The sequence below is a fragment of the Pipra filicauda genome, unplaced genomic scaffold (genome assembly GCF_003945595.2).
Source record: "Pipra filicauda isolate LSUMZ 115617 unplaced genomic scaffold, ASM394559v2 scaffold9_size5747161_pilon, whole genome shotgun sequence".
NCBI classification, from domain to species: Eukaryota; Metazoa; Chordata; class Aves; order Passeriformes; family Pipridae; genus Pipra; species Pipra filicauda.
In genome coordinates this window covers 4,659,838-4,678,811 of record NW_024105198.1, presented here as the reverse complement: position 1 = coordinate 4,678,811, position 18,974 = coordinate 4,659,838, and the positions used below count along the sequence as shown (strand labels likewise).

At 36.3% G+C, this 18,974-nt stretch overlaps 1 protein-coding gene across 9 annotated transcripts in view; it reads left to right on the top strand.

Moving 5' to 3' along the window:
• Window positions 1-18,974, top strand: part of NLGN1 (neuroligin 1) — a 395,043-nt gene that overhangs the window by 178,089 nt on the left and 197,980 nt on the right. For 6 of the 9 annotated variants that reach the window (XM_039378139.1, XM_027724638.2, XM_027724639.2 and 3 more), the window contains one exon: window positions 10,553-10,612. The exons of the other annotated variants lie outside the window; for them this stretch is intronic. In XM_039378139.1, the coding sequence (XP_039234073.1) occupies window positions 10,553-10,612 (60 nt within the window). The remainder of the gene's footprint in view (window positions 1-10,552; window positions 10,613-18,974) is intronic. 9 annotated transcript variants of the gene reach the window in all.

Genomic DNA, 18,974 nt, shown 5'->3' with positions numbered 1-18,974 from the left:
TTGGATTTTTATTAAAGGGAAGCATAGCTCGGTATAAAACCCCTGGTAACTGTGCCCATACTGTGATCCTAAGCAAGATGATTTCTGAGAAGGAAAATAAATAAAAATAGAAGAGTATCTTTTGTCCAATGCTGAGAAATGCTATGCTTTTATCTGCTCTGCATTTTGTTGCTTTCCTCCAGAGAGTGGGGTTATTGTCAGCAGACAAAGAATTAGAAATGTCATATTGTCCCAAACCTGTCAACTCTCACCTAAGTGGATGTTATGAAAATGGAAGCAAGGGCTACTCTGACATTTTGCTCTTAAATTTGCTATGCTTTTTGTAAATAATATATTGTAGTTCTAGACTTGACATTTTTTAGATCTGTTTTATTTTGATGATCATTTTCTATTCACCAGCTTCTGTGTTAAGGTATTCAATTATTAAACAGTAAGCATGAAGGCAAAGTTTCAAGCCTAGAAGGGTTTCGAGCCTTCTGTCCATATAGAAGTTGACAGTAACTGTGTAAATATGTGGTCTCAAGTATCACTGCCTGTCTGTGAGTTCTGTTAGATTAGAAATGATGTGCTGATTTCCTTTCATGCTCCATTCAGTATAAAGATTTTATCTATTCATTTGGGAATCCTTAATATAACTTGCAGAGCAAGTCAAATGTAGTTTCAAAACAAGTACCATGCTAACACTGAAAACATGTCAAAATTAAAATGATTTTTCTTATGACAAGTATTTGATCCCACTAATCTTCAAGTGCTGGCTGTACTGTTCTTGTTTTGTGACTGCTCCATTGCTGGGATGTTTTGAGCTTTCCTGCCTAAAATTATGCTCTTCTAAAAATACAGTATGTAAATACAGAAAATAAGTGAGGCCAGGCACTTTTCTTCTGACAGGTTTTTACATAAATGATGTCCCCTCAGCTCTCTCATCACCATTTCTCAGAGCTATGCACTTGGATCCTGTCAAAAGGTGTGGTAATGAGAGCAGATATAATTATGTTTCTAAAAGCTGGTGACCACAGTCCAAATTAAATGGTCTTTAAAGGATGCTTTGAAAGCCTTGAATAGTGGAGAAACATTTGACTTGAAGTATCTTTATTCTTTTTAAGATCCAAGTTAATGGAAAGACTATAGTTCTGAGCACCAGGTTATTAGTATCAGTATTAATTTCTTTAATGTGTTTCTATTTCAGTAATGCTCAGAGCTTCAAAACTGTAGGAGGAAACCTCTGTGTTGAAAAGGAACATAGGAGAGCCTGTATATGTGTGTATACATATGTATTTATATAGCCATATCTAACTAAAAGAAAATCACCCACCTTCACCTTTCAGGAATAAACTGTTGTGTGAATGATTTTCAAAGCTTTAAAAATGACCGTACGTGCAGATAGATGCAAAGTATTGGAAGTACTATTTCTGCCCTTGAGATTGCAAGGACCAACAAGGAACAACTTAAGTACCAGCACCAGCATTAGATTGGGAAGTTCTAGCCAAAGCTGAAGGCAAGCCTTTACATTTAATGACAGAGGGTGCAGTTCTGCCTAATTTAGTCTGCTGTGGATGACTTGAATGACTCAGAATACATGACGTCCACCTCAGTTTCTCGCTGTAGAATCAGATTTTCTTTAATAAAATGTGCCAAGAAGTGCAGTCATTCAGAGTTAATAGGAGGGAATTGAAAAACTGATCAACAAGGTGCTTTGCCTCTAAACTCCCTGCCCCTCTGACTGCTGAGCGTTTGTGAGGAGAGGGCTGGGTTGCAGTCAGCTGCATGACATAAAACGTTCTCCCCTTTACCACTTTCCTGAAGGAATTCAGCTCTGTGAGATAGCTGGAGTTAAGTTCAACTGATAGTGGGTCATTCAGAAAATTGAGAAAATAAGACTTGGATATTATTTATGATCTCTGTGGTATTAAGGAGTGCGCATTTCTAGGTGGTAAAATACTGCACAGGTTGCAGTGAATCAGATACAGCTCAAAGCGTGTTGCTTAAAACCAGATGACATGAAGTACATTGGGAAGAGAGGTGGGAAAACTTATTTCACTCCAAACTCTGTATGAAAATATTATGCACAATTAACTTCATTTTCTCTGTAATGTTCAATTACATGGTTACATGAAGACCATTTTGCTCTGCTATTTGGGCTATGAAACTGGGCCTCGAGAGAGCTGGACTGTATGCTCAGCTGTGCCATAAACAAAACCATATAGCTGCTGTAACACCAGCCCCTGCAGTTAGTAGAATTAGTAGGGAAGAAGGTTTTTCCAGCAGCAGGCAGAGTGACAGTGCCCTTCCCTAGCAAAGGTAATTACCTGTGCAGGAATCCCAAAGCGATGTCACCTGCCTAGGCTGCTGTTCTGGGATCCAGAGAGAGATATTTAGGGGTGAGATTAAAAAGGTTATTTTTCCAGTTGTTGTTTTGGTCTCAGAACAGAAGGAGAAAAGGAAATAAAAAGTGAAATAAGATGGTTTTAATTTTATTTTAGTCTATAAGTCAAGATGTAGCAGAGAATGCTTTCTGATAACTTATCTTAATGCTTCAGATGATCCACCCTACCTGTCTGAATCAAAATAACACAGAACCCTAACACAAGTAGGAAAAAAATAAAACAAACCTCACCAATCCTTCTAAACTGATGGTGATTTCTTCAGCTGTGTCTCTTTGTATGTCCTTATAGGAAAGATGCACTTAGTGCATCCTGACTTGCACTGTTATTAAAACAACACCAGAAGGATCTTCAAGGGAAAGTGAAGATTAATGTTGATATGTTAATGACAATTTCAAATCTTCAATTTGGAACTGAAAATTTGGATCTTAAACTTACAAATCTTTAGTTCTATTGTATGAGCTAAATTTGATCAATCTTTTTAAGTTTGTGATCTAAAACAAGTTCATATCTTCTTTAAAAAGTAGGAAGAAATTTGATTATGAGAGCTGTAGAAAATGAATGTAGCAGTTTATTTGTATGTACACAAACTAGGAAGCAATGAATTTATAAAAAAGAAAATTTAATTTCATCTCAGAGCTTTGGTACATTCAAGAGATTGAAATTCTATTTGTTGATTAGATTTATCCACAGAATAACTGAGGGAACTTCAAAATTTGGGATGCTCATTCCTGTTTATCTTTTACTCCTGAGTTGACCTCCTGGCCCACATGCAAATAGGAGCAGTTCTGTTAATGGTAGTGGATCTATCTTAATATTATTGGATTTAGCCTGTTGACTTCAGAGAACTTACTCAGAGGCTTAAAGTTAAGCATGTTCATAAGTCTTCATTAGGATCTGGATTGTAGTCATTACCTGTAGAGAGAATGAATTGATTCATGATCTCAATGCTCAGGTGGTGGCACAGCTGTGTAATGTTGCATTCAATTCATTACAGCAGTGTGTCACCCTGGAATATGAGTATCTGTAAAACAACATGAATTATTAATGCAAATAAAATGTAAAAAGCTGCGTGAGCTTGTGATATAAGCACGTGAGGTGGCACTGGAGTCGTAAATGCTGATGTTAATGTCAATAGAGCAGCTTACAACTTTCATTTTCCATGTCTGCTACCTACCCATCCCTCACCTCTGGAACACTCCAGCTGTAGTGTTCCTGGTTAAAGGCATGAGTTTTGTTTCTCTGTGCCAATCTTGGCCACCAGGGCCTTGGTCCATTTGAAGCATCCTTTGTCCCATGTATAATTCTGATGGACGGGACAACCGCTCCTTTATCCTAAGTGTCTGTTCCATTCCTTACTCTTACCGGAAAGAAAATAAGTGAATGAATTTCACTCTTCTTTCCCCTTTCTAATATATTTTTTTCCATTGACTAGAACAGCAGTTGGAGTGGCTCAGGAGCTACAAGGCATAGAGCAATGATCATAAAGATCATGTTTTTGGCTCTTCCACTGAATAGCTTCTTCCTTGTCCTATGTATACTCTATGCATGAGCTGTGTGTCCATTCCAACACTGTCAGGATTAGCAGGCAGCTCACCTGGGATATTGAACTGGCATCCCCAGGGCTGAACTTTGTTGTGTGGATGGGCCCCAGCTCACCCAGCAATCTGTACTTACCCTGCCTACTTTTCCAGTAATGCTTCATGACTCCATGAGTTACACATCGTGTAACCAAAAGCCTCTAGAAATGGAATCGGATTTTTAGAGTGACCTATTTCAACAGGAATGTGATTTAATGAGGGCCTGAAATGAAACTTCAGTTGGGCTGCTCTCCACAGGACACTTGAGCATAAAGTGCTTTCACCTCTGAAAATACATAGAATTTCAGGCTGCATCTAAAATGGGAAGCAGAGGAGTGAGACTCTCCCTACATTCCCAGATTCTAATCTCATTTAAATTCACGTATATCTAGCATGCAGTAATGAAACTCCTTCAGATTTAAGGAAAATCAAGATCCAGTCAGTGTGATTAATCTTGAGAATAAAAAGGTTTGGGATTAGACATTCTTTCTATGTGACACTTCAGCAATATGCTGTTATAAAAGGCACAGCAGGAGTTAGTCTTGAAGTGTCAGAATAGCTTCTTTAGTGACAAAGCATTTATACATGTAAATTTTCAAAGAAACTTGGAAACCCTTTTGTGGGTTCAATTTGTACCTGTCATTCACTTGCAGATGCAAATTTAAGTTACTTGCAGCTCTAATTACAGGACTTGATTGTCATCACAAATCAGGTAGTGAGATGAGAAACGACTGAGGCTTGTGCTATCATTTGTTGTTATAACATGAGTGCAAATGTTATCATCAAAAAGCAAAGTCGGCCAGGGCTTCGCCTTGCTGATAAGTAGGAATATTACAAATAAATGCAATATGGAAATAAAAGAAATTTAAGGAGGGGAGGAGGAAGGAATAACAAGGAAAGGAGTGAACAAGTGGTGAAAGCCAGACATTAAAAGGAAAATAAAAAGTAGATTGTTTTGTCTGATGCAACAAATTATGATAATAGAGATTTTTTTTTTCCCTGTAATTGTTTCTTAAGACTTTGCTACTGTTAGCACCTACCAAATCTCTCTACTGTGAGGAATCCTAGTTCTTTTATTTTTGCTGGGAGCTTTCTAATTTTCAAGTGAAAGAAGATGATCTTAGAAAATTATTCATCAGCTAACTATTATGCTGTAACTTTCCAGTTTGTCATTACATTTATAAGAAAAATTATTATATAGCTATGTTTTAATTTAATCATAAAAGAATTTGATTTTTCTTCACTGAAAATGTTGAGGTGTGAAGATTGTTAATTATAACTCTTCATCAATTTCTTCTATTAAAACCAGGAGATAGGTACAACATGTTATTGTGTCTCAGCTAACATCTGCTAGACTGTGATAATTCACCATTCATAGTTGGAGAATATGTTGCATAAAAATGATGGTAGAAATAACAAAGAATTTGTTATTTTATATTTGGAGTTGAAGGTAGGGCCTTAAAAAGGTGAGGTGGTTTCACTTTGTAGATTTTCAATGCTCAGTTAAGAAATGGGCTAATGAAGAAGAAATAACAATAGCTGAATGGGGGCACTTACCTAAGTTTAAAGATAAATATGTAACTGTATTTAACTTGCGGACTACCAGATTCAATGGTGTTGCAACCTGCTTAGTGAATTTTTCTACATGTAGTATTTCAGCAGTCAACCCTAGTCTCATCTCTTTCCCTTTTCATTGAGCAGACACCTTACCTCAAAGAATAATTATTACTATGGTGATTTCTAAATTACTAGATCCATGGAGTCTACTTAACTTAATGGAAAAGGTCCTTTTTTTTCTCTCCCTCTTTTCTCATTACTGAAGGAGAACATTTTGGCCTGAACAATGGCTGTATACATGAGCACAGATTTATTAAGTTTAGAGGATTTGTACTGTTGTTTTACAAAATGGTGTCAACTTGCAGCATGACTTTATTTTATGATGAATAGCTTTCCCAGGCCAAAAAGCTAACGACATCCAGAGCTTCCGTGCCTCCCACACTCCTGTGGTCCAAAAGGCCACAGATAATTTCTGCCGAATCAAGCCCATAAAGAGAGAATTTATAATCAGCTTTAATGTATTTGGGAGCTAAAGTACCTTAGTCCTTCATCAAAGGGAATGATAAAAACCAGAATTAATATGGCTGGATTTAATTATTTCTGAGTGCATAATTACTCTTTAGCTAACTGGACAGAAGGTGTGTTATTTCTCTTATTTTGAGCAGAGGAAAGGCATCTGCAAGCATACAGTAGTCACTACAGAGGTTTAAAAATGCATCATGTTAGCTCCTTAGCATTGATTGCAATACAAATAGAATAAATATTTGAATAATAATTTAAATAATGTGAGAACTATTTTTAAATTAAATGAGCATAGAGTTCGTTAGGAGTTCCTCCTGCACATAGCGTTCTTTTAGTTTTCATAGCAAGACTATTCTTTGCCTTTAGGAAACATAAAATGCAGTAATCACTTTTTCCCTTTTTAAAGTGACTTAGGGGTCTACTTTCCCATTAGCATTAATGAGAGTTATGGGTATGCACCAACATGAGACTAAATGAGACTAAACCTTGGAGAGTCTTTTGATAAGTAAATCATCTTTGCATCAGCATTTTAGAGGTTTTAGTATCCTCTTTTCCCCCCATTAATTATGGTACCTGATTACTTTGTTGGCATTTAATATTTATTACATAAACTTTAGCTAAAATTTCAGCCAGCACAGTAAGGCAGTGTATCTATTTGAAGGCTTGTGTCTTAGACATAGCAAAATGGTCTTTTTGTAATGGACCTCCATTTTTGTAAGTGAAATGATCAAAGAGGAGGATTAATTGGGCCTTCACAAAAGGTGAAGAGAAACTACAGTAGAACAACAGTGAACAGTAACTGTGGACAAAAGACTTTTGGCAATCATAACTCTGTAAAATGTATATTCTTTTTTGTTCCATTAGCTCCTAGTCTGTCATGTCTTAGTATCAGTATTCTTAAAATTGGTTTCTGTTACCTGAAAAGAATATTAAAATGATGGAAAAACCCTGAAGAATCATATATTGAATAAACAATGCTAAAGAAATAAATCTAGTTGAGGGATACATTTAATTTACAAAATCATAAACTATCTGTGGAATATTAATTGAAAGCTGCAGAAAATATCTGAAAATTATACACCTACTAAGCAAATTTGGTTCTGATTTATTTTTACTTAAAAAGGCAATTGCTGCTACATTTTGTAGAATCTTGCCATAAGATTTTATTTTGTTTATCTGCTAGTGATTTCAGCGTGTTTTCCTGTGTGAGGACTCAAAACATCAATCTTTCTTTATGATCATACAGACACAGCGATGCTGTTAGTCAGTGTAATCATTTATCTGGAGAATCAGAAGCAAAAGCCATTTCTTACTGATTTTAAAATGAGAGTTATTGCTGAAATGGATGGAATTCTAATCCAGAGCTTCTCTTAATACTATTTTCACGTTTTCAGAAAGTGTCTTGAAATGGGCAACACAGAATATAAACAGGCAAGCTCAGAGTTCTGCCTCCTCTTTGAGTACTCCAGGCTGAACCACTTGCTGTTGCCATAGTCCATTTTAGACAGCCCTGTGCACAGAGGGTCTTGAGCTGATGTTTCTTTTAGGGATTGCCCAGCACTTAAAAAATATAAATTAAGTTTCAGAGGATCCCTATGTGTACAGATAAAGTATAGGTAACAGGTAAGGATTTTCATGTCTGGTGCATGAGGACCAAACTCTTTTGGTTTCTTGGACTCAAAGAGCATCATAACTCCAAGAAACAGAAAACCTGTCTGAAGAGGTAATGAATGTGGTCCATTATATTGCAGACTGGAGCCAATCTGTGGCAGTAATAATCTTTCATCTCTTTCTTAACATAATACTGTGAGTGGTATCTGGTGGGTCTGCCACGTTCTCCACCACGTGTGAGCCCTCCTGCTCAGGGGATGTGGCAAGCAGAGCCCTTGTGTTGTGAAATAGATCTATAGCTGTATTAAAAAGAATGTTTAATTTATGACAACTTAAAAATAGGTCAGCCCCTTTGCAAAAGGAATTGTCAAGCACTGGAACAGGCTGCCCAGGGAGGTGGTTGAGTCACCATCCCTGGAGGTATTTAAAAGATGTGTAAATGTGGCAGTTGGGGACATGGTTTTGTGGTGGACTTGGCAATACTGGGTTGTTGGTGGTACTTAGCCTTAAGAGTCTCTTTCAACCTAAACAATTCTATGATTATAAGGAAGATGGTCTAATTTTTTTTTTTTTAAATATTTTTCATAGAACCTCAGAAGTGTGTAAATATGAAGATTACCCAGGTTATTTTTTAAGCTAGCCCATTATGCTTCACCATATTGTAAAATCAGGGATGGTATGAGATCAGACATTTGCATGGGGATGGTTGATGCACTGTGTAATTGCAGCTGAGATCTGGAACCATGATCTACACAAAATACCTCATGAAGGCCAGCTATTAAAAAAAATAAATGTAACATTCATTGTCTTAGTTTCATCCAGAAAATAAATTTCCCCTTTCTGTGCAAATTATTTGGAGAAATGTGTGCTGTTTGCCTTTCCAGATTTTACTTTCAGATGGTCCTTTCTGGTGACCTTTAAAATTTAAAAGATAAGAAGTCATTAAAAATGTGTATATATGTGTATATGTATATATATCTCCTTGCCTGTGTCTGGCTCTCCATTCTTAAGTACATAGCTCTTACAGTTCTCAAGTTCATTCACCTTGCTGAAAACCCACCGTGAAATTATTGTTATTCTTTGCATACATCTTTGATTTTTCTAATTTTATTTTTTTAGAAGTAATGTTGCTATGGTATGAGAATGATGGGCAGTGAGACTTTTTAATGTGTGTGTTTGGATAGGGGACATTATCCAGATACCATATATTGTAAAGATTATATTTAGGGCTTGTATTAGGAAAATACTGTTGCATCACTGAGGTTTTCTACTAAAGAGAGTGATTGCTGCAGGTGTGACTGTAAAAATGCTCCTGATTAACTTATGATGTATAATTCTAGTGTTCTGTGTTTAGAATGAGTTTAAAACTATACTTCTGACTGATGCAGTAATTAAGGTATTCAATAATACGGTCCAGTTCCTACATTCACAGTTAAAGTTTCGCGGTACTTCATGGGGTTTTTTCTGTTTCTCAAATCCATGCACCCGGTAAAAACATTTTATGATTTTTTTTTAAAAATGCATCACTCAAATACATGGTATTTTGCCTATAAATGACGAGTTTAATGCTGAATGACTAATATCCTGTAAAATAACAGAGACAGAGAGAGCTTTTTAAATACACGTTTTAATACTCCACAGTTCTTAGATTTAATGCATGTCTCTTGCCTACATCTACTGCAAATATCAACACATACTGTTCATCTCTTTTTTGTTGTTGTTTTTGTCTATTGCTATTTTATGCATGAGGAAGTTCTTGTTTTCTACTCTGTGCTTGGCTGGCTTTTTCTTTTCTGTTGTTACTTAGCCCTGTGTTCGTACTGATTGCTTTCTCGCATGCAAATTACAGAATGTCATGGAAATGAGAGAGCTCTGAAAAAAAAGGAAAGATAATGCTGAGTTCCAACTGTCTTTTGTTTGTGCGTAAGTGTGTAAAATATATGACTGGAAATATTTTCAGAATGGCCTTTGACTTTCCTTCTGATGCATATTTTTATTACTCAGTAAAGGAGTGGGAATTTTTCCCGCTGGAAAATATGAATAATCTATTAATACTTTTTAATGATAAAGGTGTTGGGCATAGAAGATTTTTGTCTCATCATCCTTTTATAGAGATAAGGAATTATGAAACTGTATGCCTCGCCCAAGCTGAAACTTCAATTCTACATTCAATACAATTTTTTTGTATACTGTGCACGAAACCCTGACCCCATTGAAATCAATGGCAAAAGTCATTGTCTTCAGCTGGTCTAGGATTTCACTCTTGTTTCTGGTTTGCAAGTGGATTTTCATGTTTCTTTACAAATATCTCAGAAGGCGGTCAAAGGTTTCAAGGGTATCTATGGTTCTATTTAAAAGAAAATATAATGAGAGTGTCAAAAATTAAGTCAAACCTTTGCTTATCTTTATAAAGCATGAGCTTAAGTGGTTGAATTGAAAATATGAATTAGCATTTCACAAAAAATATTGTTTTAACTAACTGTCAAGACATTTATTAACCACCTTATTGCATCAAATGCAAGAGGTAATTTGGCAGTTCTTGTCTCCACTGTTCCCAATAACAGCAACAGGAAAAAAACAATTAAATGAAGTAGATAAATATAGTTTATGGCGGGGTATGCTTTTAGTAAACAAGCTTTGATTCTTCATTTAAAAACAATAAAACACTGGGCACTCTGATTCTTGTGCTAGATGTTTCTAATAGCTATACCCCCTGGGAAGGTTTTGCTGTAATGTTTGAAAAACGTAATGAAAAATTGGTTGTTATTAACTAAGATTTCCCTCCCTGCAAATGTTTTTCTTGAAACGTCCATGGGAATTTAATATTCACTGTTTTTTTCCTCAGTCTTGTATATTCTTGAATTGTCTTTTTTCCTCCATTTTCTCCGTTCTTAATCCTAGGTCCCCTTACAAAGAAACAGACAGATGATTTAGGTGATAATGACGGTGCTGAAGATGAAGGTATTTTTTGCCGCCAAACTGATTTGCATGACAAGGATCCCTGAAAATCTTTTTTCTCCCCTCTTTTTTTGACTTCTTGTCTTCTTTTGAAGAGTTTTTTTTTTTTAATTCCCATTTTTGATGTGTTTTGTCTTCTTGCTTGTTGTTATACATATATATTTTTAATTTTTTAAAAGAAAGAATGTTGTTAAGTTCTACGTTTTGATACAAAACAGTAACAATATTTAAAAAGGAGGGTTTTTTGTTTTCTTGAAATGGACTTTTGATATGTTGCATCCCACCTTTTGACTGAATTTTGTCCATACTATTTAAACTAACACTCTTTTAAAGTTTCTCTGTACACCTTTTTGCATGTTTTCTAACCCTATGTATTTCACTGAGTACAAAGATGTTTCTTTTTTTCACTGACTGATCTCAGTTTGATAAACATATACAATGTTGTGTTTATAAAAGGAAAAATACAGAAAATTCTTAAAAAGTGTCTCTTAAGCAACTGAATTTCCCCAAATGCAAACCTTTCCGAATTTAAACTGCCATGAAAAAATATAAATAAAGGAAAGGCTACCCCAGCTCCCTACAGAAGGGAGGTAGCTGTAGAGGCAAGCAATATTGGCTGTTGGTGAGGCTCTGTGGAGCTAAACTAAAACTGAAAAAAATCTGATCCCTTCTGTTTGCTACAAGCATGCAAAGATGCCTATCTACTTGAGCTGACCCTTAGAAAACCCTATTACCAAGTAAAATCAAAACTTTGAAATGTCAAGCATATTATTCTGTTCATAAATTATGTCTGTTAATCATAAAGCAATGCAGATTTGATATTTTTTCAGGGCTATGAAAATGGTAACAAGGGGCTCTTTTCTTGAGCAGTCTCATCCCTTCAAGTAGATGTGCTTCAAAATTCTGAATCTTAAACACATACTTTGTATGTTTTATGGTCAATGAGTAAAACAAATTACCATATAGGACTGGTAGAGTTGCTGCTTGCTTCTTACAATCTGGGTGGGGGGGAATTGGCCAGATACTAAAATGAAATTTAACTTGTAATATGAAAGGCTTTTAATTAAGAGGTTTTTCCTCACATGGAACATTAACCATTTAACTTAAACAGAAACATGGAGTCTTACCACAAAAGATGAAGGAAGGCAAATACGAGCATTTAACTTCTTGCCCAATAACTGAACAGAGACTTACAAATAAACCCACAATTTTATAAATGCCTGATTTATGATCCTCTACTGAATGTGTATGTTAAGCATATGAATGAAAGTGCACCAGCTGGCCCAGGATTTGCAAGGTTTGATTATTTTAATAGTTGAAAGTCTCCTTTGAAAGGTCTTGTGTGTAGTGGTTTAACCCAGCAGACACCCAGCCGCTCACTCTCTCCTCTCCAGTTGGATGGGGGAGAGAACTGGGGAAAGAAATAAAAAAGTGAAATTATTAATTGAGATAATGAAAGTTTAATAGGACAGAAATGAAATGAAAATAATAGTAATAATAATGATAAAAGAATGAGAATATACAAAACACGTGATGCACAATGTAATTGCTCCCACACACTGACTGATGCCCAGCAGTTCCCAAACAGCAACCTCTGGACAGCTTTCCCCTAGTTTATGTGCTGAGCCTGATGCCATAAGGTATGAAATATCCCTTTGGCCTGTTTGAATGAGCTGTCCTGGCTGTGACCCATCCTGACTTCTTATGCCCCTACCCCGGCCTACTTGCTGGTGGGATGAGAAGCTGAAAAGTCCTTGACTTAGTGTAAGCACTGCTCAGCAACAACTAAAACATTAGGGTGTGATCAACATTATTCTCATCCTAAGTGCAAAACCCAGCACCATACCAGTACTAGGAAGAAAATTAACTCTATCCCAGCTGAAATCAGGGCACATATTATTCAGAGATAATTAGGATAATTCAGATCCTCTTAGCTTTATGAGGCCAAGACAGTTTTACATTAGTTCATGACATAATATTGCAAGGGATATTCTTGAGAATTCTCCAAGATCTGTGACATTGAATTAGAAACCGTAAAAGTTACTTTGTCTTGTTTTAACAATATATTTTAAGAGAGCGTTTGAAACTTGGGTTATTCACCCAGTGGGCCTTAATAGCTCTCCTAAATTGCTGTATAATTGCCAAGACAAATGCTAATGGCTTAACGTTTGTTGAGTCCTTCTCTGCTTAGACACACTTAAAAGAGACTACTCAGTTTGCTGAAATTCAGCAGAGAGTGGTAGCTGTCAGAAAGTGGTTTAGTACTTAGGATCAGAGAGTAGGGATCTCAGTCTTCAGAGAACAAGTGTCCATGTCAGAGAAAACCTGTCTCCCACATTGACAATTGTAGGAGAGAGAAGAAGGGCTGTAAGAACACAGCAGTCAAACTACAAGGGAAGAAACACATTTACAACACTAATAAATCTCTGTAATTTATAGGACTGGGATTAATTTTCTCTGGTGTACAAGTGACAGTTTTGTTCTCCTTTCCATGCCAGTAGAAGAATGCAGGCAGTAATTAGACTTTTACTGCTTCCAAGAGGCACACAGAGACAGGGCAAATTTAAATTTTTATGATCAGTAGACACTAAAGGTCGCTGGGATGTCTGCTAGGTCGGTAGAAGCCCTGTCTGCTGAGACCCTGCATTTCCCAAAGGAGGAGTACTATCAGATGTCCCACGGTTTGTGAACCTGCTCTTCTGCATTGAAACTCTAGCACTTGTTGCACATGTAGAACTGAAGAGTTCAAAAACTTAGTCATATGTATTTGGGTATGAGTAGCAGGAAAGAGAGAGGCAAAGCAAAAGGTCACCCTAGCTGTCTAATTTTCTGCTAACCTGTCTGTCAAACCCTTCACCTTTTGCACTGTGGTAGATTTTATGCAGGGTAAAATTCTACAAATTAATAACTGTGGAAAAATAAAATAAATTCGAAACTGAATGAATGATGAACTTGGAATATTAGAGAGACTGGGCTATACACAGTGCATAACAACTGTGTCATATAACCATAGAATCCATGGCGCATAAACAACATCCAATGATTTCTGAAATGCCTAGGAAGATCTCTGGATTAAGAAATCCTGAGATCTCATGACTGTTTATTGTAGTATGCCTTTCTGAAAAAAAGATCTTCCATAGCTGCTTCTTGGATCAAATGCCTGGAGAGCATTTTGTGTTGTGTCACTCAAACGTCACAGTTTTATTAGAAGATTTCATTTAAAACCAATGTTCAATAATGCTACTCCCATCTGCTGCTGCGTGTCACTACCACAGTTTTGTAGTCCAAACCTTGTCAGCACAAGCACTGGAATCAGTAGTCAGACTTGGATATCTGGTATGTGCTGCAAACCAGTAGACCAGGCTTAATTAGATCATTTTTCATTTTTGTTTTCAAAAGACTCAAAGGCAGCAGTGCACATTACCAGCTAATGATCTGCAAATTTGCTGTTTAAAGAATGAAGGTGTTTTCAAATTCTATGAGTGTGAAATAGGTGAAAAGTCAGAAACAACATAAATGCCTTTTTCCCCCAGACTGGATACATTCTTGTTTCTCTTTAACCCTTTCACATCTACACTTGAATTGCTTACCTGTTTTTCAATAAGTGTTGAACTACTCGAGCAGGCACCAAATACAAGACTGTCACCTGCAACCAGTGAGCACTGGGGCTTTCCCTTTTTATGGCAGTGGTGGATTTGCCTATTTGCTGACATACAGGTTTGCAATATCTAGTATAGATGCAAGATTTAACTTCAAGTTGCTCAGCAGTTATATAAACTGTACCTTCCCCAGCCTAGAAACAAGGTTTAGTTTTAAAAAGTAAAATATTTTAGTCTTCGCGTCTTATCTTAATTTTGATAAGCTAATAGTTTGACTTTAATTTGGTCATAGAAAAAACCAGTGACTCTTCTACACCCAAAGTTCCTATCCACTAAAATCCTAAACATGACTTAAATATGGCAACACAAATCATTAATCAGCCAGTATACTCTGGGATAAGACTTGGACTTCTAGGTAGTTAGAGGTGTATGAGATATCCATGGAAGATTGCTCACAAATGAATTCTCTTCCACCACTCAATCGTACACACCTTACCTGGCACATCCATCTTCAGTCTTGGTTCCTCATTTAATCCCCAATGCTATTTGAGCAGAATGAGGAATACAGATGCTGAGTTTGAGGAAGCAGACACGATGTCTGTAATAAAGCAGGGAACTGAGAGTGCATGCCTCAGAACTGGGGTCTGCACTGTAATTTCTAGATGATTCTGCTCTTCCCTTCTCCCTTTCGATTTCTTCTTTGGAAAAGGAGATAGATTAGGAACAGATGTTGCTGTTTGCTCACAGGCTGTAACTGTGATGATTCTAATAATTCAGTCTGATGCTCTGTCTTATAGGAGCTGTTGGACTTCATTGAATAAAGGAAGTTCTTGGTCCAGAGAATGTCTTAAATCAAAACAAACAAAAATCCACTCAAATTTTAAATTGCTAATGATGCAGAATGCTTTGCAAGTCTTTTCATATGCTTAACAGACTGTAGTGCCATTGGCTCAAAGGAGCACTTTTCAGAACTGAGGATCTCCAAAAACCCCTATCACTCCATTAGTATTAAAATAGACTGGGTTGCCAAGTTTAGCATTTCATCTGCCTTCAACTGTCATGGTAAGAAATAGGGAGGGAAGCAATCTTTCCGTCTGGCACTGGTTGCACATTGTCGGACTTCAGAGATCAGTAAACAGCAGAACACATTTGTCTACCCAGCAAAGCAACCACATGCTCCAGCCTTAATTAGAGCCTCTAATGAGTGCCAGTCAGGCCGGGGTAGCACAGATCTTACCACTTTGGGTGAGCCTGTTGACTGATACACGTAGCCATACTCGTGGTTCCTGTTCATCCTGTCACCCATTCATGTGAGTTCTGTCATTTCCCCTCCCAAGCAGAGCTTCCAATACCACTTCCACATTAAATTTTGCAGATTATATTTTGCCTTTACACCGAGAAACTCAGTTCAAATTGTGTTGGATTTTTGTGATGATGTTATTAATACTCAAAAACATGCATAATAAAATTCTGACAGACCTTTAATTTAAGCACCTCTTTAGGGCTCTATTCTACTTTTAGCACTGCCAAGTGCTGTTTGTACAGTGAAGAGTCTGTCAGCTTTTGCATTTCTAACCATCATCTTTTAATATTTTAAAATTACTACCTACCTGGCTATCGAGGTCCTGCTCTAATGAGAATCTGCTCCAGATACTTACCTGTAAAAGCATTGGCCTTTTTTATGTTAGGATATACATTCATATAGTCCTCCATCAGGATCTCAAATATTTTCAGGTAAAGGTATTTAAGAATTTGAGAGTGCAAAAATGATCTCCTGGTTTGACTGATAGGAAAATAAACAGAGATAATTCTATTTATCTGAAGCCTGGTGGGTGCAGGTGGTATTTTAAAATAGAAAACATACCTAGAACTTTGCTGCCACTCCTAACAGAAGTTCAATAGTTACTTTAATAGTCTCAGAACATCTAGATTTATATCTCATTTTAAAAACATGGCATTAATGGATGTTTACATATTAGCACTAAGTGCACTTGCTTATTAAAATGGTAGTGCATTTATAAGGCATTTGATGGATTTGAACTGAAAGGTCAAATGCCGTTAAGAGGCTTTAAAATGATTAAGAGTAGCACTGATTTGTACCATGCTCTACGCAAATATTTTTGACAAAAGCTTATAGAAGAGTTACACATAAATCATGTTACATTCTATTGAGGGAACACATAGGTTTTGCAGCAGCCAATCTAAAATTTTGCACTGTTCTTGTGCTGTTTCATGTTTAAAACCCAAGATTTACTTAACACTCTAAATCAAAATGTCACAATTTTTTATATTATCTGGAAAAACGCTGCTTGTGACATCAGCACTAAACTAATTTTTTTTTGTGTAAAGTTGTCTCCAGGTAGGCTTTCTTCCTTTCCCATTTTGGTTGTTCCCTGCAATTATACTTGTTAAGTCACGTGGCCAATTCACATCAGTTTTAAATGACTGAAGCTGTAATTATGTTTTGTTATAGATGACAATTGTGACTGGTATTCACAGTCAGACCCTATTCCCTGTTGTGTGATGCAACAAACATAGAATAAAAGAGAGCCCTAAATTGTCTGTAACATAATTAAGATGAGACACAAAAAGTAGATGCAACAAACATTAGAAGGTACAGAAGAGAGGAGATAATAGAAATAATTGTAAGAAAGTTAAAGTATATGCAGTATCAATAAGATCATTCTCTGCTGTACAGTAAGACCTACTTAGATGTTTTATGAACTAGCAATTTAAAACCAAACAAATCACAGCACTCAAAACTTATCTTCTATGTGACTAAAAACAGAACTGAGTTGAATTTGAGAAGGATTTTGAACAGCACTATCCTGACATATATCTTTGAAAATATGAATGTGTCTGCTTTTTAATTAAAGCAATACTTAATAAAAAGCAACAAAAAAGTGCAGAATGCAACTAAATTAAATCAGTCTATAAATCTACACTTGGCAGAAACACTACATTTACACCCCAATTCTTCAGGCTCAGAATGAGCTGCATCCACAAATAACTATTAATCTGCATCCATGGATAACTATTAATCTGTGTGAGAAAATGTAACTACAGTTTCCTAAGCTCACTCCAGCACACACACAAAAAGGACTGATAGCAGGCACTAGGAAAAAATGAAAGATGCATCAAATCATGTATGGTCAGGTTTTGAAAAGTATGTGAGTGCCAAAACATCAGCTATTTTCTTTGTTGAATTGGACATTGAACTTCAATAAACACTTTTGAAAAGTGCATCTTTCTGCAGCTTTTGTACCAATACAGATTTTTCTCCTCACAGAGTGTTAACACTTCCTCCAGTTTAGTTTGAAAGGATGGGAGTTTTCATGGGGGAATATTTATTCTCTTTAAGATACGAATCAATTCTTGATTAAAGTCTGACTTTTTTTGATCTCATCCTCTGATCTTATTATTTAATAACATCCACTGTTAATAACATCTGTACTTAAACTACACTCTCCCAGCTGAATATTTGTACCTTTCAAATATTCCTGGCTGCAATTGATATGAAACCACTGACCAAAATGCAGTGATGACTCTTCCTCCCATGAAGAGCTGCATAGATTTTGTATAAATCATAGCCCAAAGTCCCACCAGCCTCAGCTGAATGCTGCACAACCTCACTGATGTCTCCAGGAGCACAGTACTGCCCAGAACACACAGAAGCACCATTTTTCTAATGTAGAAGGGATTCCTCTTAAGACTTATGACTTTGTCAAAGCAGCATGAGGAAAACTCATTCCTCACGTCATCTGCTCTGACACAGCACAGAGGCAGAGCTGAAAATTAGCCTTTTTTATCTATCTGTAATCTTTACAGCAATATTACTAGTAGAAAATAACAAAAGTATGGTATAGACAGAAATCGCTTCTTTATATATGAGATTTTATTCATTAATGTGTGCTTCCATTCTCAGATAAAGGATGCCCATTCTTTTCTAAATATTCCAATATTATTTTCCAGATAAACAGGCCAGTGCTACCAACATTTCATTGCTGTTCACAGTTGGTGCTGTGTAATTCTATGTCATTTTAATTAAAGAAGAATTCTGAGACAGTTTCCCCCTGTGCTACCATCAAGCATACAATTAACTGTGTACAATTTCTGCTGGGAACAGTCACACAGTGATTTCAGATTAATAATTTATTATTGCTTCCATATTTGTATCAAAAGAAAAAAAAAACAGAATAGACTATGAACAAACCATCTACTAAAAACAGTGTATGAATTTGAAAAGACTTTTTCCTCAGTGTAGATTTTAAATTTGAGAAGCTCATAATTCCATCCTATAGACCATGAAGATAAATAATCTCCACAGCTTTGCACTCTAAAAATTGCATGTTGGAAAGCCCTTGCTAAATGCTCAAGTGAGGAGAGCAATACAAGCTATTTCATGCACAACCTTTCATCATCCTTTTGGTCTTGAATAAGTGATTGTTCTACAACTTCCAATATTGAAGATCCAATTTCTGATCTTGACTGTTTTGGCATTTTCTTCAAATTAGAATCAATATCAAAATAATAGTAGCAGCTGGCTTTCTATAAACAGACACGTCTGCACTGATCTTTCTCAGCGAGTTCAAAAAGCAGGGCTTTTAGTGTAACTGCCCTCACCTGTTCTTTACAGTGCTTTAGAAACTAGTCAAACAATTCTACTGAGAGCTTAAGTGAAAGCTTCTTAACTAAGATCTCTCCAAATCAAAGGGGTAAACAACACATCTGAGGTTTTTTCAAACGCTGAAGGCAGCAATCAGGGA